Source organism: Sinocyclocheilus anshuiensis, unplaced genomic scaffold (genome assembly GCF_001515605.1).
Source record: "Sinocyclocheilus anshuiensis isolate Anshui unplaced genomic scaffold, SAMN03320099.WGS_v1.1 scaffold1143, whole genome shotgun sequence".
NCBI classification, from domain to species: domain Eukaryota; kingdom Metazoa; phylum Chordata; class Actinopteri; order Cypriniformes; family Cyprinidae; genus Sinocyclocheilus; species Sinocyclocheilus anshuiensis.
In genome coordinates, this window is record NW_015546123.1 from 683,308 (window position 1) to 700,572 (window position 17,265).

The window sequence follows — 17,265 nt, forward strand, 5'->3', positions numbered from 1 at the left end:
ACACCTACACATGACGCAGTTCTATAGCTGCACTGTTAAAGAGACTGATAACTTATTGCTAAACTCACTCGCACTCTTTAAGCATTATAGCGCCATTATTTGGTGCTCTTTGGGTCATTATGTGAAACCAATCAAAAGATGTAGCATCTCTTTAAAGGTAACATAAATGATCAAGTGTTGCAATTAAAACACTTTCTAAACTTACTTTCTAAGCGCTGATCATCATACTGTAGATTATTGTGAAGACATTTTAACCCAGTAAGATGTTACTACAATTAAATGACTGGCTCATATTATCTCAATTATTAGTCAAGCATGCTGTATTCCAACAGATAGAATTAGACAATACTACAGTGTCCAGCAGAATTAGCCATATCAGAGAGCTAATATATGAGCTCCATAGAGCCCAAGCTGTCAAACAAGACAGAACTGAATCTCCAGCACAGAATTAATCAGAGAAAATGGCATAGCTATATGATTGGAAAACGCTGCCCATTTTGAGAGACTAATTAATTTGTAATAGGACTAATGAAAATGATCAGCAATGAATTTCATTATCAATTATTCAGGTCTTAGTGTTGTTTACTGAAAGCCTCTATAAGTGATGTCTCTTTAAATAAAAGTGAACAACTCATTTCTGTTAATACTGTTATATTTGTGTAATGCAAACATTTCTGTTTAGCTAGTCTTGACAACAACCGAGTGAAAAAATTTCTACCGAGTAGAAAAAATTGCTACTGCCTTTCAAACATATGCATTTTAGTCAAATGAAGCACAATCATAAAATCAAAACAATAATAGTTCTTAAACATAAAAAACACAATTGAAACAAGAAATCCAACACAAATATAGAGCAGGCATATAATATAAATAAATACAGTTTATTCAAATGATTAAAATAGTTTTTTTTTTAAATACTTTTACTATATATTGTAACATTTTTAACATTTGTAGACAATATATTGTGTACATTACAGGTATACAAACTTCAGTTTGCACATTGTTCATTGAATATCAGACAAATCAAAGAAATAATCGACAATTAACTCTCAGTGTTAACCCTTACCAAAGGATACAATATCATTCTAAGTTATGCATATTTTAAAGCTTAAACAGGGAAATGATGTTTCCCCACCGTATACACACGTGACTGAGTACACATGAGGGGTTTGGAGGCTGGAGGCTGAGGCTCTGGCAGATGCACCTGCTCCTCTCTCTGTCTGTCTGTGTGTGTGTGTGTGTATGTGATAAATCAGTGAGCTCTACAGCTGGACACCTGAGTCTGTGGTGTCTCTCAGGGTTCTAGCACTGCTGGATATGATCAAATAAATCAGCACACCTCATCAAACCCTCTCTTGTGCGTGTATAAATTGATGTTCATGTTATTAATATTTTGTCATTTGCATAAATTGCTTACAGATTATAAGATGAACTTCAAGAGGGAAAAAAATCACCCCTTTAAAAGTGACCACAATTTTTTTCTGACCATTTTTCTTTTCTCTGACACTTTTGTTAACAATTAAACAGGCTGTTGCTACTGTACATCTAAGCCTTCTATATGTAAATGACCAGTCTTTAACAGGCACTGGTATGTTAATGCGCTCATGGTTATGTCACAACCATGACGATTTCTGAATGATCCATAATAAATATGTAATTATTCAAAAGTAAAATTACATGCAAAAAAAAAAAAGAAAACCTATTTCAAAGATGAATGTGGTCAACCTAACTGATAAGGTCAGATGACCACTGCTCATCTGGTTTTAAAGGTCTCATCCCCAATGTCGAGGACTTACAGCTAGTGATGTCTGTCTAACCTATAAAAATAAGACTAGACCAAAATAAAAACAAGAAAGAAAAAATTGAAACAAATATGAGGGCAAAGGTTAGGACTAGGGTTATTGATAGTCAAGGGATAAGGGTTGCAAAAAAAAAGCCCCTCTCAACATTACGAAAGACCAAAATAATGCATTGCAATGGCATTGTGACCAACTGGTCAATAGAACTATAAATGCTTCTTGGTACTAATTAAATAATAAAAGAGAATTTGCTCATTAAAACTGTTCACGAATATAACTTGATGACAATGCAATTTGAGACTGCACATTGCCTCAAACTTGAGATATGATATATGATAGAAAGAGATTTAATTAAGCACTAAGAATACCAACATTCATATCAAGATTAAAAGAGATGACAATGACAGCCCTGAATGTCAGCGGTGACCATGTCAGCTAGATGAGTCCCAGAGACAGATCCCCTGCGAAGACCTCTTCAACTAGACAGCCATCGGGACAAGACCCTTGGAACCAGACAAGTCCTCTGCACAATCTGACCTGTGTTGCAGCCTGGAATTAAACCACACCATGCTGGTTTTGTCTGGCCAGAGGTGAACTGAACCCCCGACTGAGCCTGGTTTCTCCCAAGGTTTTTTTCTCCATTTCTGTCACAGATGGAGTTTTGGTTCCGTGCCACTGTCGCCTTTGGCTTGCTTAGTTGGGGACACTTAATTTCTGGCAATATTGTCGGCTCGACTGCACAGACACTATTGGAAGAGAGCTGAACTGGACGATGACATCACTGAATCATCAATGAACTGACCTTAACTGAAAAATTGACCATTTGTTATTGTCCTCTTGCATTATTGACAAACTATTTTCCTGTTTGACACTATAAAGCTGATTTGAAACAATCTGTATTGTATAAAGCGCTATATAAATAAAGGTGACTTGACAACGATAAATGGATTTTGCGTCATTCCAAAACTCAAAACCTGCCACATAATGACATTCCTTAATTAACAAAATAAATAAAATTAATAAAATCTATCTTTTTAAGTAACCAAATTTTGTTTCACTAGTTTTTATTTAGTCACCAGACTGTTACTTTATCCTAATTTGCACAATCCTACTGAATGGCGGAATGGATACAGAGGCAAAAGAAAGGATGCAACCAAAACTGGCGCTGCAACATAAATCTGTGACCCACAAAGTGCCTTATATCTATACGTTTTATTTCCAACAAATCTTCCCCATGATTGTTTAAGTGACAAGAGCCTTGGTGACTAAAAAAAGGAGGTGAAGGAAGACAGAAAAAGGAGTAGAAATATGGGCCAGCCCTCCTTTCAGCCTGGACACTTTCCTCCTTCCTTCTGTCTCTCAAACACTGCTCTCCTGCCCACTTCCTTGGAAACTTTATCACATACCCTTCCACCAGTGTTGCCAGAACTTCCCACTGCAATTTGTTATAAAAACTTTTCAGTTGGCCCACACGTGGTCTGGTTTTTAAAGAGCTGCAGCCCCTTTCTCACGTGGTCTGTGGGCTATTGAGTCGTCACAGGCCCCCTTGAATGATGGCCGAAAAATAAGGCACTGCAGACAATGCTTGGTCTTGATTAATTCAGTTCTTTCAGGACCCTGCACCGTCGTCCGGGCAGCTTCGTACAATTGCCGCTTTGATGCGTCGGGTAATGTGCTCACTCGCTCTCGCTTGAGGGACGCAACATTTTCAAATTTCCCTCTCAACAGAGCTCGACATCTATAGAAAGAGAACATGCCGTTGCAAAACCGCATAAATATGACAAGAACACAACTGACCTGATCGGCCATACAAGCTGCGCTGCTGTTGGACTCCGACATGATTCGATAGTGTCCGGTAGTTCTCTCGTCTCAACTCTCGAGTTCTTCATTCACACCTCTCCGTTTGCTTCCGCAGAGTGAGGGGGGGGGGGAAAGAACAGCCTCCTTTCGGCCAAGCTTGATTAATGCCTGAATTATTTTCACCTCATTTCATCTGATGGAGTTCTGCTTCCTCTCCGCCTCTTTCAATCATTCGGCATGGAACTTCCCCCTCCACCGCTGCCACTCTCTCGCTCTCTTTCTCCCTCCCTTTCGGTTTCTCTCTCTCACTCCCTCATCCTTACCTCCTCCGCTGCAAGTTGGGGAAAGTGCCCCCCTCCTCTTCTGTATCCCCCATTCTGCAAAACAGACAAGAGGAGATCCACATCCTTTGCCTCTACCTCCACAATGAATGGAGTCGTTGTCATTCCAGCACTTTGGCTGCATACTGAGTGCTAGGAGCTGCTAGCTTAGCTGCCTGGAGTCACAGGCACTGCCAAGCTTTTCAGCGGCTGGCCCGCACGATGAAAGACAAAAGTAAGGAGAGGTCCACTTCCATGGTGCGCGCTACTCTCCCTGTCTCTGCATTTCTTCCACTTGTTCTCGAGGCAGCTGCACCCAGACCACCAACGCTCCCATTCAGCGACACTTGACTCTCAAATCCTCATCCCTTGACATTGCCAATTCTCCTGTAAGGTCCTGCAAGAGGCCAGAGGAGGGATATACCCTTTTGTTCGTCTGTCGGTCAGGCCGTGGCCATGGCCTCGTAATTCACCCACTCGCTGCAGGTTACAAGATTTTCTCAGCAATAAACAGGCAAAAATCAATAGCAAAGACATTATGTGGCAGAATGTGAAAAGCTGCATTACAATTCACACAAGAACAAAAAAAAAGTATCCTACAGACAAAAGAAAGCTCTCAGTGGCAGCTCTTGGCGATGGACCCAAATGAACATCCTGTTATTGGTGTTAAAAGTTGATGGGCTTCTGGCACTCTGCCTAATGAGCATTTGAAAGAGGTGTATAATGGTGGCGATGAATTTGATTAGCAGACTTCAAGTGGATGGCATCAACATCTCTGTCCACTTCACAACATTGCATGGACCACACATAACTGCACACAGTACTAATGATTTAAGAGTTAAGAGTCAAATAAACAAATGTGTTTATTGCCCCATATGTTCAGCCCATAGTCTAGTCCTCAAGGTATATTTCTCATTTTGAATACATACTATTCAATAGCCCCAATTAAATGGGGACAAATATACAGTTAAGAATACAAAATTGGTGTGTACATCCAAAACTCAGAATTGGGCTCAGGGTTTTGGATGTGCACAAGTATTTTGTATTTTTCATTATATATTTTTGGGAACATGTGGGTAAATAAAAACACTGAATTTAAAGGCACAATATTTAAGATTTTTTTATTAAAATATCCAAAAACTACTAGAACAGTTTAATATATTTTGCTGACTTGTGTACTTACATTATCTTAAATGTTTCGAAGAATGTTTAAATCCAGAGAAATAAGCAATTTTAACTAGTCACACGGACCGTTCATAGTGTCATTCTGTCGCCTGCCAATGACGTCATACACCCTCGATTTCCGGTTTTGTTTTGTAGAAAACATGAAACACCAAAGATGCTTTAATATGCTATGCATTTTATTAGACAGGTGACGACCGCACAGAGTAGCATTATAACAGACCGTTAAAATGTATCTAGTATGATAAAACAGCGGTGCTTACTTCCGCTGCTTTCTGGAAGGAGCGGAAGCGGTCGATTGTGGCATAATAAAAGCTCCGCTGCTTTCGAGCCGTGTGTCGCGCTCGTTCAGCGGCCTCGTTTTGCTTCGACGGCTTTCAGCCTCACCCTGCTTCATACTATGACGTTAATAAATCTTTAATACATTAGCTCATCCATGAACATGATTTCTGCCTGAGTCCCGTCGGATTGCGTCGGCTGTGGGGATGAAGACAACAACTCCCATGATTCCACACTCAGTCACGGCGAGTTGTCCCGCGCCGCACCCTGTTGCGTTGGGTCCCACAGTACTCCCGCGGGAGTGCAGGTCTCTACCTTTAAGCTACAGAAAGCACAACATTTCGACTAGTCAGGTCTTCAGCACTGATAAAGACCCGACTGGTCAAAACTTCAAAACTTGCAGTCTTTTTTTTTATATATATAAACTATCTGGAGCTTAAGTTCATGTGCAAACATTCTTTGGTCACACTTAATATGTCTGAATGTCACTTCATTAGAAACAAAATATCAAACCAGGTGGCATCTGGAAACAAATGATGCTAGAGCTTTTATCAGAAATAACATTGCTTTTCTCAGCCATTCATTTAATAACTTAAACCAATGGTGTCAAGGTGATTTTTAGTGGATAAATGAAGTCAGTTCTCCTCAAGCAGTGTAACCATGTGTAGTTCATCACATCAACTATCAGGCTAACGTTCCACTAATGGTTCTTAACAAACAAACAGTGGGCAAATTATGTCATGATTTTAAGTATGTCTATCATTCTATAATTTAAAATATAACTTATTTTGTGTGTTTGTGCTATATTACTTTAAAATAAATGGCACTTGGTTATAAATTTTGTTACATAATTGCAAATGGCATTTATACATTAAGCATGGCATAAGAGTCACTGCATAATTGTAAATACAGTCCAAAGGCAAGCCTTTTTTTTCTAACATCCTCCAGTCATCCCAAAATAATTTTATGCCTATAAACAGTAAATAGAATAAATTAAATATATGAAACTAGTAGTTTACCTACCAAATCCTACCCTAGATAAACAAAAAAGTATGCAAGAATAGATCCAGAAATACAGTTTATTATGCCTGTGAGATATTGATGATACTCTCCCAGCTGAGCTTAAACTACATCTGCTCTGCCTGTTTGACCCTTTGGGAACAAACAGCATCACAAAGAGATGAGCATCTCTTTACACTTAACTACACTAAGTTCTTACACAACATAATTATACTGCAAAAACGTCACTAGCGGTTAACATATAGATGCTTTAGAGTGAGGATGGTCTTGTGAGAGATTTAAGTTCAAATCTGTCTTGTGTCATATCACGATTATACTTCCACTCTTTTCCCCCAGTACTTCTTAGTACTTCTGTCTCAATACAAAATGGCAAAAAAGGCAGGTTTCATAAACATATCTATGATAATGACCTCAAATTACATCAGAAATCAACTGGCAAATTTGAGTGTCCTCTCAATTAATATGTGATGCTTATTTTCCACTTGAGTTCCAGCGACTACAAGCAATTGGTTGAGACTTTGTTTATGTATTTGTGACACCTACCCTTTCACACAAACACACACATATAAATGCACATAGCTCCGGGCAGCTCCTTGTGTCTGAGCCACGAGCCCGGCTGTAAGGGAATCTGACACAGGCGGTCATTAGAGACTCCTCAGGGGCCCTAGCCAACCCCTATTAGTCAAGCAGCAGCACGGAGCCTCAACTCCCTTCACAAAAACACTCGCTTCTAATGAGGATATGAACACTCCGCTATTTGCGCTGCCCAATATCAATAGCATAATAGTGAGTGATGAGAACAAGAGAAGGGCTATGGCGTTGAAATGGAATAAACACATCAAAACAAAACTCAGACAGATCCTAAACAAGTGCGCACATGTGGGAGTAGGGGAATAAGATCTCCTAATTAGATACCCAGTGCTCATTAAAGAACTTAAATTTCATAATAGAAAACAATTCAATCCCCACAAACCTAATCATAACTATTTTCAATAGCATTTTTCTCTTCATATTATTTATTTAGCTAAAATTTGTTTGTGTGTGTTTATTTCCAGAAATTTACCATATTTTAAGTATACAAACACAGACAATACATTTTTATTCAAAAAATCTTACTGTATCTATAACCTTATACATAGTAAGGTTTAATAAAACATTTATATTATAAAATCATGTTTGCTTGATAATCAAATATTTTTACCATTGAAACAAACTGCATGACATTTTGCACACACATTTCATTCAAAACTATTAAAACTATTTTTTTATGATTTTATAGTGATTTATATTTTTTTTAATAAACATTTACTGTACAGAATATAATCTTATATGCAATAATATTTTTAATAAAACATTATAAAATAATTTAAATCATTAATTTTATTTATAAATTATATTATACATTTTATTTAGAAATTATATTTTTACATTTGGGGGGAAAAAAACGCACAACATTTTGCACATGCATTTCCTTCAAAAACTATTTACAGTAAAGCAGCTCTAAAAAAAAAATCTGGAACATCAAGGGGTTAAGTTCCTTCAAGTTCACAATGAAGAAAAAGCAGGATTTTGAGCTTAGTATCTACAATTACTGGCTCACCTCTACTTAGGACCTCTACTTAGCGCTTGCAATCTGTGAGTCAGCAAACCTCGTTCTTAGATATTAGGCTACCAGCACAACATGTTTTGGAACTTTATGTGATTTGAGTAAAGATACAGACTTCCTATTGCATAAATAATTCTTAAGGAACATCCTGATTCTTTTTCATATAATGAAAGTGAAAGGAAAACAGGGGTTTCAAGGTCTAAAACTACAAAAAACACCACTAAAATGGTCTCTATCACTTGTGGGCTGCATTTCAGGACTTCTGAAGCTTTTCAATAAGTTATATGTGACCAAAATTTAAGTCATTAATCACTGATATGAAACGGGTCATATGGACTATTATTTTTTTGTTATTATAATTTACTTTCACAATATGGAAAAGAGTGTCCAAGACATTCTTATGAGGAAAAAAAAAAAGCTTTACAACACCGAGGATGAAAAAGGCAATTTCAATTCAGAGACCCATGGGTCATGAGGACCTCATACAAGTGTTAATTCAGAAGCCTCTACAGTGTAACTTAAAAACAGGAAAGCAACACAAGTGGTTTCCAGATTCACCAGGGAGCTTCAGTAAGTGTGGTTTCCAGCAAGAGCCCTTAAGCAGGTGTTTTCCATTCAGGGCACGTTCGTTCTATTGACAAGCTGAACAAGAGGGCCTCAGTGAGGGCTAAAATACTACTGCTGACTAAAAACGTCACTTTTTCAAACTTAGTGCAGGCTTTGATGAGCCGTCTCCTTCCGGAGCTCTCTTTTGCCCCATTTACAATCTAGAGTGGTATGTCCAACACACAAAAACAACCCTAAGCAAACACACACACAAAACAGAGGACCACGGTTTTAGACAATCAACTCACATGATTTTTACCCCCTGCACATGACAGCACACAGCCTGAAAGACTGAATGGTTGACATACAACTAAAAGACTGACTGTTAATATCTAAAGTGAAAACAATATTTGAGACATGATCTTATTTAGCTTTCAGAAAGACTTAAGGGACAGTTTACCCCAAAATCGAAAGTCTGTCATCATTTACCCACTCTCATGTCCTCCCACTCCATAAAATACCAATGGCACCAAAACCGTTTCTTACAATATCTTCTCGTGTTCCACAAAATCATACAGGTTTGAAGTGACATGATGGTGAGTAAATGATGAAAGAATCCTAATTTTTGTGTGAACTATCCTTTAATATATACAGCAAACTAAGGAACCCTTCTCCATAATAATAAATACGCAATCAGTTACACAGCTTTTGGTTGGCAATGGTCTTTAGCAACTACCTTGCTAAACATTAGATAAATTCAAAACAGAAATGGAAAACTAAGCTGACAAGCTATATTTGGACATCATTGTACATTTTAAATGGTAACTAACACTATGACAATAAATTCAGTATACTTTACTGATTAAATGAATTTGATATGGTTGTAGTCATAATTTAGCAAAACAAATGGGAACTTTTAACAAAAAAATATACAAAAATAATAATAAAACAAAATGTGTAAGATCATTAAAAGGTCAAATTCACCAATGTTTTGTTTTGGAAAACCAGCTGAATGCAATGTGACTTATATGTGTGAGAAATACCCCAAAATGTAGAACTCAACTAACTGCTGACAACGTTAACCTGATGTCCAAAGACCTAAAATTGACTTAACACACTGATAGAAAGAGTGAAAACTCAAAAATCTGAACCCAGGTCTGCTTGAAATTTCACTGATCAATTAAAAGCATTCAAATGTATGTACAATAGCTTAAGATAATTGCCTCCTAATAATGAAATAATTAAAATAAATGAGTGTTTCCTTCACCAGTTCCCATTATGTCATAATGAATTCAAATTCATGTCTATCATTACAAATCAACTTAATATGCTCTCACTATGTATTACGCTTCAACTGTGAAAATAATGATGCTAAAAGGGGCCTCTTCATTGTCGGACGGAAATCCTTATTTTGTACAGCAGGAAGTAACGCAGTGAATCTTAATCTGAGGCACTGTTTGGCCAGACACTATATAGGGAAGTCAGTGAAAAGTCTGGCACGACCATTGTAGAGGGCAACACAGAGACATATTTATGGACCTTCGCCTGAAAATGACTTTCTGCCCCGTCCCTTTGGCGTGTGTGTGTTTGTGTGCTTATAGGGCAGAGAGAGAATTTGTGATGTCCACCTGGTCCAAACGGCTTTTGGGACACCGAAGAGCAATTTCCATCGCTTGGATTAACTTGAAGCTTCCCTCCACCCCCACTCCACCATAATTTGGCTGGAAGGGCCCCAGCTGCTAATTCTTTATAAATAGCGTGTAGCTCAGACCTCCTCCGGGGAGAATGGGGCTCAGAGGAATAGCTTGGGCACAAATCAGGCTGGAGAAAGCGCAAAACATACATATTTTGACAAACATATGGGACCATAGCTGAGGATGAACTTGATGTACATGTGACTTTGACTCGCCTCGCGTGGATTCAACAATCGGCCAATTAGAAAAGTGACAACTGGAATGTCAAACTGTGGTTGAGGTTGAGAAAAAAAGAGAAGTAGAAAAGTTTATTCTATAAGTTGAAAATACAAGGAATGTCTTGTAATGGGGCCATCTATGTTTTGACAAACAGTTGAAAATCTGAGTTTACACGATGTCTGTGGGGTGGAGGCCCTTTTTCTTAGCAAACAAAATAAACTATTAATAGGCTCTCTGACATTGGAGGGAGGCTTTCTATCAGGAGTACATAAGAGGCATGCAGTGAGGTCCATTTACTCGCACACAGAGGTCACGTTACAGAACGTTACATATGTACTAATTTTCATTATTTGCCATTTCAAACAGCACAAAAAGAGATTGGTATGACAATTTATAACTACCTACGTCACGTTAGCAGGTCACAAACACACACAAGCTTGGAATACTACAACACTCTGATTCCTGTGTCAAATTCTGTGCGTTTGAAATTGTGTTTTCTCTGAATTTATTATTTATAAATTATTTATTATTTCCTGGCACTTAATTTAATGCACGAACTGGTCAATACAAAAGCAAGGGTTGTGTTGCTGTGATCTTTCAACATGGAGAGCTTCAAAATGATATAATAGGTCAAGGGGCTGTTTCTGTGGAGAAACCCTGAGAACAGCAGACCCCCCCTCATCCCATGCCTTTTTCTCCCATTCACAACGCCATGGGGGGAGCAGGTCGGGTTCAAGCGCAACAAATTACCTAAATATGGGCTGAAAAGGCTTTGAGGGACTTCAATTCAACCGTTAAAAATAATATTAATAAAAGAAGATTTAGGAAGCCAGGTGGGTGGAACACAATGCTAAACTGCGGTCCATAATTTCAGCTAGCGAGGAGAAAAAGTGGCTCTTTCTTGGTCAGTATTTGTGTTTAGCCTGGGTAGAATAGGGGTACCTCATATATAAAGGCGAGAGGAAGAAACAGAAAAACGAAATTTTCAGCCTGAGTGGTTACTTCAAATGAAATCTAAAGGCTGAGGCTCAATGGGCCCTTTTAGCGGAGGGGAGTGTTTTTTTAAAGGAATCGCAGCAGTGGACGTGTTTAGCATTTGGTGGCCCTTGTCCTCCAATTGTGCATACTCCACGGTGGCTGCCTTCTCTGTGGGCTCGGTACGCTCCACAGACAGTACAGTCTGCGCCTCAAACATAGACAGAAATCATGTTTGACTTCCCCTTTGCTCAACCACATCTGTTCCCAAGCCCCTGAAGGCACTACGGTTGCACAGCTACAAAGATGTGTACGCTGTAGTTAATGTGAGTGAGTGACAGTTCAATATGTTCCTTACATAAGTGCTGCTGACCTAGGCCTTGAACTTGATGTCCATCACCTATTAATGAGACTTTGGATTATTAACGAAAGAATCATTTTTAATAAAGGACATTTCATTAAAAATGATGTGACATCTCATAAAGAGATTCACTAAAATATAGGCTCTACCAAATGCTAGTAAGTTAGGCATAGGTGTGTTAAAGGGACAGTTCACTAAAAGAGTACAATTTCACTACTCTTAGGTTGTTCCTAAACTGTATCACTCTGTCTCTTCTTTGAAACTGAAGACATTTTGAGTAAAGTCTCAGTATTTTATTTTATTTTTTCATACAATGGTGGTCAATGTGCTCCAGTGTTGTTGGGTTCCAGGTGTTCTTCAAAAGAAAAAGTCATACAGGTTTGGAACAACATGAGTAAATGATGACAATTTTCATTTTTGAGTGCATAATCCCTTTAAATTGTGTTATTTATAGCTGCCACCATGTTCTGGCTAAAATCTAATGCAGTGTTGGAAACAGTCTTAATATTTATGTCTAATGTATATTGCAAAAATAGCAAGAGTAGCATGGTAGTGTGCTATTCCAAAGGTTATCCTTCACAGAAAAGGCAATCCCAAAATGCACTGCTTCAAGTTTAAGGAAAATATTAATGGATTGAAAATAATTACAATAATCATGTTAAATACTGAAATGTACAGAAAAAATAGTTGTCTAATTAAATATTTACCATTTCACCCAATATACATGCATTTGCTATGTATTTTTGTGCTCATTAAAACTAATGCAAGCTTAGCAGAATAGCAACATGTATTAGAACACAGAACTCTATAGGAATCAACTGTGTCTCATGCACTTCACGTGAGGAATGCTGCAGAGGTGCACATTAGTCACCATTAACCAGCTGCTCCTTATGTGAAGTATTTCAAATCAGTCACTTTTTTCAATTTTAAATATAAGTCAGAGGTTCCATTTTAGCTGATTTAGAATGTCATGTGACAGTGAAACAGCTCACTAGGGTCCTTAGACATTCTGAATAACAGAAAGAAAATGTATCTATGTAATTTACTGTTGTTTATTTTGTTTAATGCTAATTAATTGACCGAAATGTTTGAGAGCCCACAAAGCAGAGTGAAAACATGCAGCAGTAGCCCAGCATCCTGAGGGACAACGGGATCCAAAATTTGTTTCCGTTTCATTTCAAATTCACAGACAGCAGCACACATTAACAACCCTTGGGAAAGGGTGGAGAGCTGCCAGCGGGACAGAAGAAGCAGCGAGTACAGCAAACGGTCATCACAGCTCCTTCAACAGTTCCTCCGCAACTGCTTCTGAATGTCTGACAGCTCCAGCATTAATTCCTCTTATGTCATTCTACTCGTCTCTAATTATGTTTTGGGTTACCACAGCGCTAACATTCTCTACTGTCACTGTCAGAGGGTAACAATGGGCTTTACGCTGTCATTATCTTAGTCAAAACGTCAGGATATTCTTAAAGCAGAACAGCTTCTGTCAGAGACAAAGAGGACTTAATGCCATTCAAAGCACTAAAGCAAGCTTCGTGCCTTTTGACAGTACACAAAAACCATCTATCAGGGTACTTCCACTTGGTCAGATATTGTACATTAAGCAAAACTATTTGTGTCCAATGAGGTGCAATCTGTAAAAGTCATTTAGAGTGATGAGTAAACAAATGTGCCGGTCAAAATCTTATTTCCCTTCCTGAGAACAAACCAAACCTCTGTACTCCCCACAACATTGCGAACAACACATTGATGCCACTGACCTCCGAAAGCACATCTCACCACAAAAAAAAAAAAAAAAAAAAAAGGGGTAAGGTGCTGAAAAAGTCTAAAAGGCAGAATGTTAATGCAACTCTCTATGGGGGGGCAAAGCAATCTGGCATTTGGACGGCATTGTATACAACATAAAAATCTGCAAACTTGAAAGAAAAAAAAATTATGAAAAATTAAATTAAATTAAGATTTTTAAGATTAACTTAATGTGACAAAAAAAAATCATATCCGATGAAAAATAATGGCAATTTTACCATAATTGTGATTTAAATATCAAATGTATTCCATCTGCAAGATGCTCATTCACAAAAATAAATACACATGTTTAGACGTACAAAATGTACAGGACACAGTACAAGGCTAAAAGTAGAAGACAATACAGTTAGAAGAACACAGAGATACACAGGACAGGAGCCATAATATTACAACCACTGTAACCAATCACACGAGGGGAGGATAAAGGTGGGGATGGACCACAAAGGTTTATTTAATATAGGACCCCTGCAACAGTTTCCCTTAGCTTTACGACCTATTTACTACATATTCCTCATATGGACTTCCATATCCATTCTATCTAACCATGATTCTGAAAGGCATTTGGGACAGAATTTAGGAGGGATTATGTTGTAAATAGTCCAATTGTGGAATATTGTAATCCTTATTTTTGATATTATAATTAAATTTAAAATATTACCAGAACGTTCTGTCATAAGTCTCATTTTATGCAATCAAGTGACACAGCTTTTAAAAATTTAAAAACAAGACTGGTTTAAATGGAGAAATACTATTTCTGTACAGTTACAGGCAGCACAGCTCAGAACCAGAAACACACTACCCAGTTACAGTCACACAAGAGACTACAGCATCACTCACCCCGAACAAAAGCCCAGCCACGCAGCAACTCCACACAAACCACTGACACTTCAGACAAACATGTCACCCTTCAGAAAATGTGCAATTAGAAACACTTAAGAATAACAATAATATATCTTAAAGTAAAATCCAATGTTGCAAATGTAGCTATAATCACATCAAAAATCATAAGTAATTTTTTATTTTACTGAAATTGAATTTATTTTATTCTTTCTTTTGAAAAACTTTAAGTATTATGCCACGGTTGACACATCTATTTAGAAGATGTCATACATCCTTGACTGTCACTCTTGCATTGTGGTCTCGCATCAAACACTTTAGATCAGTTCACACTGCCAGATGTGTGTACTCTCAGCACAGCAATGGTTAATAAAGTCATCAGGGTTTGAAAACTCAAGAAGACATGTACAGTTTTAAAATCCAGGTTTAAATTGCTTTCACAGTCATTTGGAAAAATTTCTTAATTTATTTAAATCCATTAACGAAGCAGTGGATTATAAGACATTTCTTACAACACAATATAGCCGCGAGGGTTCATAAAATGACAAAGCATTGTGAAAAGTGCTTTTTTTCTTCCCTAAATTATACCATCTCCTCTGTTAAATTCATCCAATTTCTTTATATTCTCCTAATCATTAGTTAAAGATATCTATGAGCTGTCAGGGCATTTCACACTACTCCTGAGAGTCTTTATTATAAAAGCTGTAAGTAGGAAAAAACCCTGTAATTCGGTTTAAGGTGTAATCATTTCTTTTAGTTCAGCTCTTTGAAACAATTAAGTTTTTTAGAACTGTGGCCTGATCCAAAATGCTTTGACCTGCTTGATTACTAACTTTTAATCAGACAATAAAAAATGCCAGATCATGTTACTAAGAAATACACATAATACAAGATTAAAATAACTTTCAAAAATATCAAATCTAAAATTATAGCTGTGAAAACCTGGGCATGGAGAAAAAGGAAACATTTCTATAAAAGTTACAAAATGCAAGTTTGAGTGACTCACCAATATGCCAGAAAATTGTTTTTCCGCCATGCTTTTGAAGCTCTCTTCGGCGTGGGTCCCCTTTCCGGAAGGATGCCCGTCCTGGCCTGTCTCTGTGCTCTCTGGAACTCGTCTTGAGCTGCTGGGGTATGTGTCTTAGTTTCTGGTGCACACTGCTTCTCCCTCAATCGTTTCCTCTCTCTGCTAGTTGCAACGTTGGGCTGAGGTGGCGTCTCTGCTTTGTGCTAATTCTGCGTTAATCCAGGAACTTTTCTATGCTGTGAAAGGAACATGTGACAGGGAGAAGGAGGGAGGAAGAGGGGGAAAAGCAGCTATTAGCCCCCAAACGTGTTGTTCTCTCTTTAAAACAATCATTTCATAACCGCTGATTACACTGCACATTTGCTGGCTGGGAGTGTGGCTGGAGTTTATGTTGGACTTTAAAGTCTGATATTACGATTATTCCGAGAAGTGATGTAGAGGATGCTTAAATTGTAAACTAAGATGAGAAGACTTAGTATTTTCAGCAAATAGCTAAAACAAAGGGTTACAGTACAGATGGGTACAGAACCATAAGCTTCTAGAAAACAACAATGGTTTACCAAATTAACCTATAGCCTACATCAGCTTACAAACTGTTATAGTCCACATTCTGGATTGGTTAGACACTGTGAAAACTTCCCACATTCAATCCTTCTGTTTTACTACAACAATATTCAAAATCCAGCACATGGACATTTTTAGAATTTGTAGATTCTGCACTAGTCCTTGTAATGCAGAAATCCAAAGTTTCTTGTACTTCTTCACTATACCAGATATTCAGTTTAAGGCAAGACCAAGACCCAAGTAACAGTTCAGCAACTGGAGCCTCTTAAATCACTCTGATGTTGTTGTGAACCACTCATCCTGACACCAGGCAACGCAGTACATCACTCCTCCTGAATTAAAGTGAACGCTTCTCCAGACCAACCATTTGAAATTAACACCTCAGCCTGGACGAGTGAACTTTCACTCATATGGCAAGTGAACATGCACCAATATTTCAGTGGAAAATTACTGCTATGGTTTTGTTAATGGGAACAAGAAACTAGGAACATTAAACAAACAAGGTACCCAAATAGAATAACAATTTAACAAACAAACAAAAAAAGGGAAAAGATAAAGCATGGGCAAAAGTAGGTTAAGAGACAAGTGTACTATCCCTCGGCCCCTCAACCTTTTCCCAAAAAGATGTTTTTATTTACAAAAAGCAGCAAGATAAGACATGAGATAAGCAGAGCAAACTCTCTGAACCGATGGCTCCCTTTATCAGTATTTAGTTGTCTATTGCATCACACAAAACATGTGCACTTTACTGAATGAGCTGTGGGCTATCTAAAATTACAACTGTAACCAATTAGCTCTTTACAAATGAAAGTCTCCAGGAAGGTCGGGCAGCAAAAACAGTAAATAATAATAATTATTACCAATTATTTTTATTCTAAATGTTTAGTTTCTGAAACAATTACCTAAAAAATTATTATTAAATTTAATTATTAAAAAAATAATAAAAAAATAAAAGCCATATTGGAAAAAGCTATTTAGGCATGTTTTGTGCCATTGATCATCCTCGTCGTCGTCTTCATCAATAAATAAAAAAATTCTTCATGCTAGGGTGTCGGCAGTGAATCCAGTGGAGAGAAATCCCCCCACAACTAACTGCAAACTGGCATTCAGATATACCTCCATTTTGTTAGCAACGCCCCAACTTCCAATGATCCAATCAATTCCCGAAGGACGAAATCAAGTCCCGCCCTCTCATTTCAGATGCCGTTTCACTCAGATAGACGTTAC

At 37.8% G+C, this 17,265-nt stretch overlaps 1 protein-coding gene across 4 annotated transcripts in view; it reads right to left on the reverse strand.

Annotated features, from left to right (window-relative positions):
- The window catches only part of LOC107700995 (sodium- and chloride-dependent glycine transporter 1-like), a 45,894-nt gene that overhangs the window by 23,110 nt on the left and 5,519 nt on the right, over positions 1-17,265 (reverse strand). For 2 of the 4 annotated variants that reach the window (XM_016502881.1, XM_016502879.1), the window contains exon 2: positions 15,454-15,705. In XM_016502881.1, the coding sequence (XP_016358367.1) occupies positions 15,454-15,483 (30 nt within the window). In that variant the 5' untranslated portion in view covers positions 15,484-15,705. Of the gene's footprint in view, positions 1-3,596; positions 3,844-15,453; positions 15,711-17,265 lie in introns of those variants that run through there. The other 2 variants (XM_016502880.1, XM_016502878.1) reach the window with 2 other exon arrangements.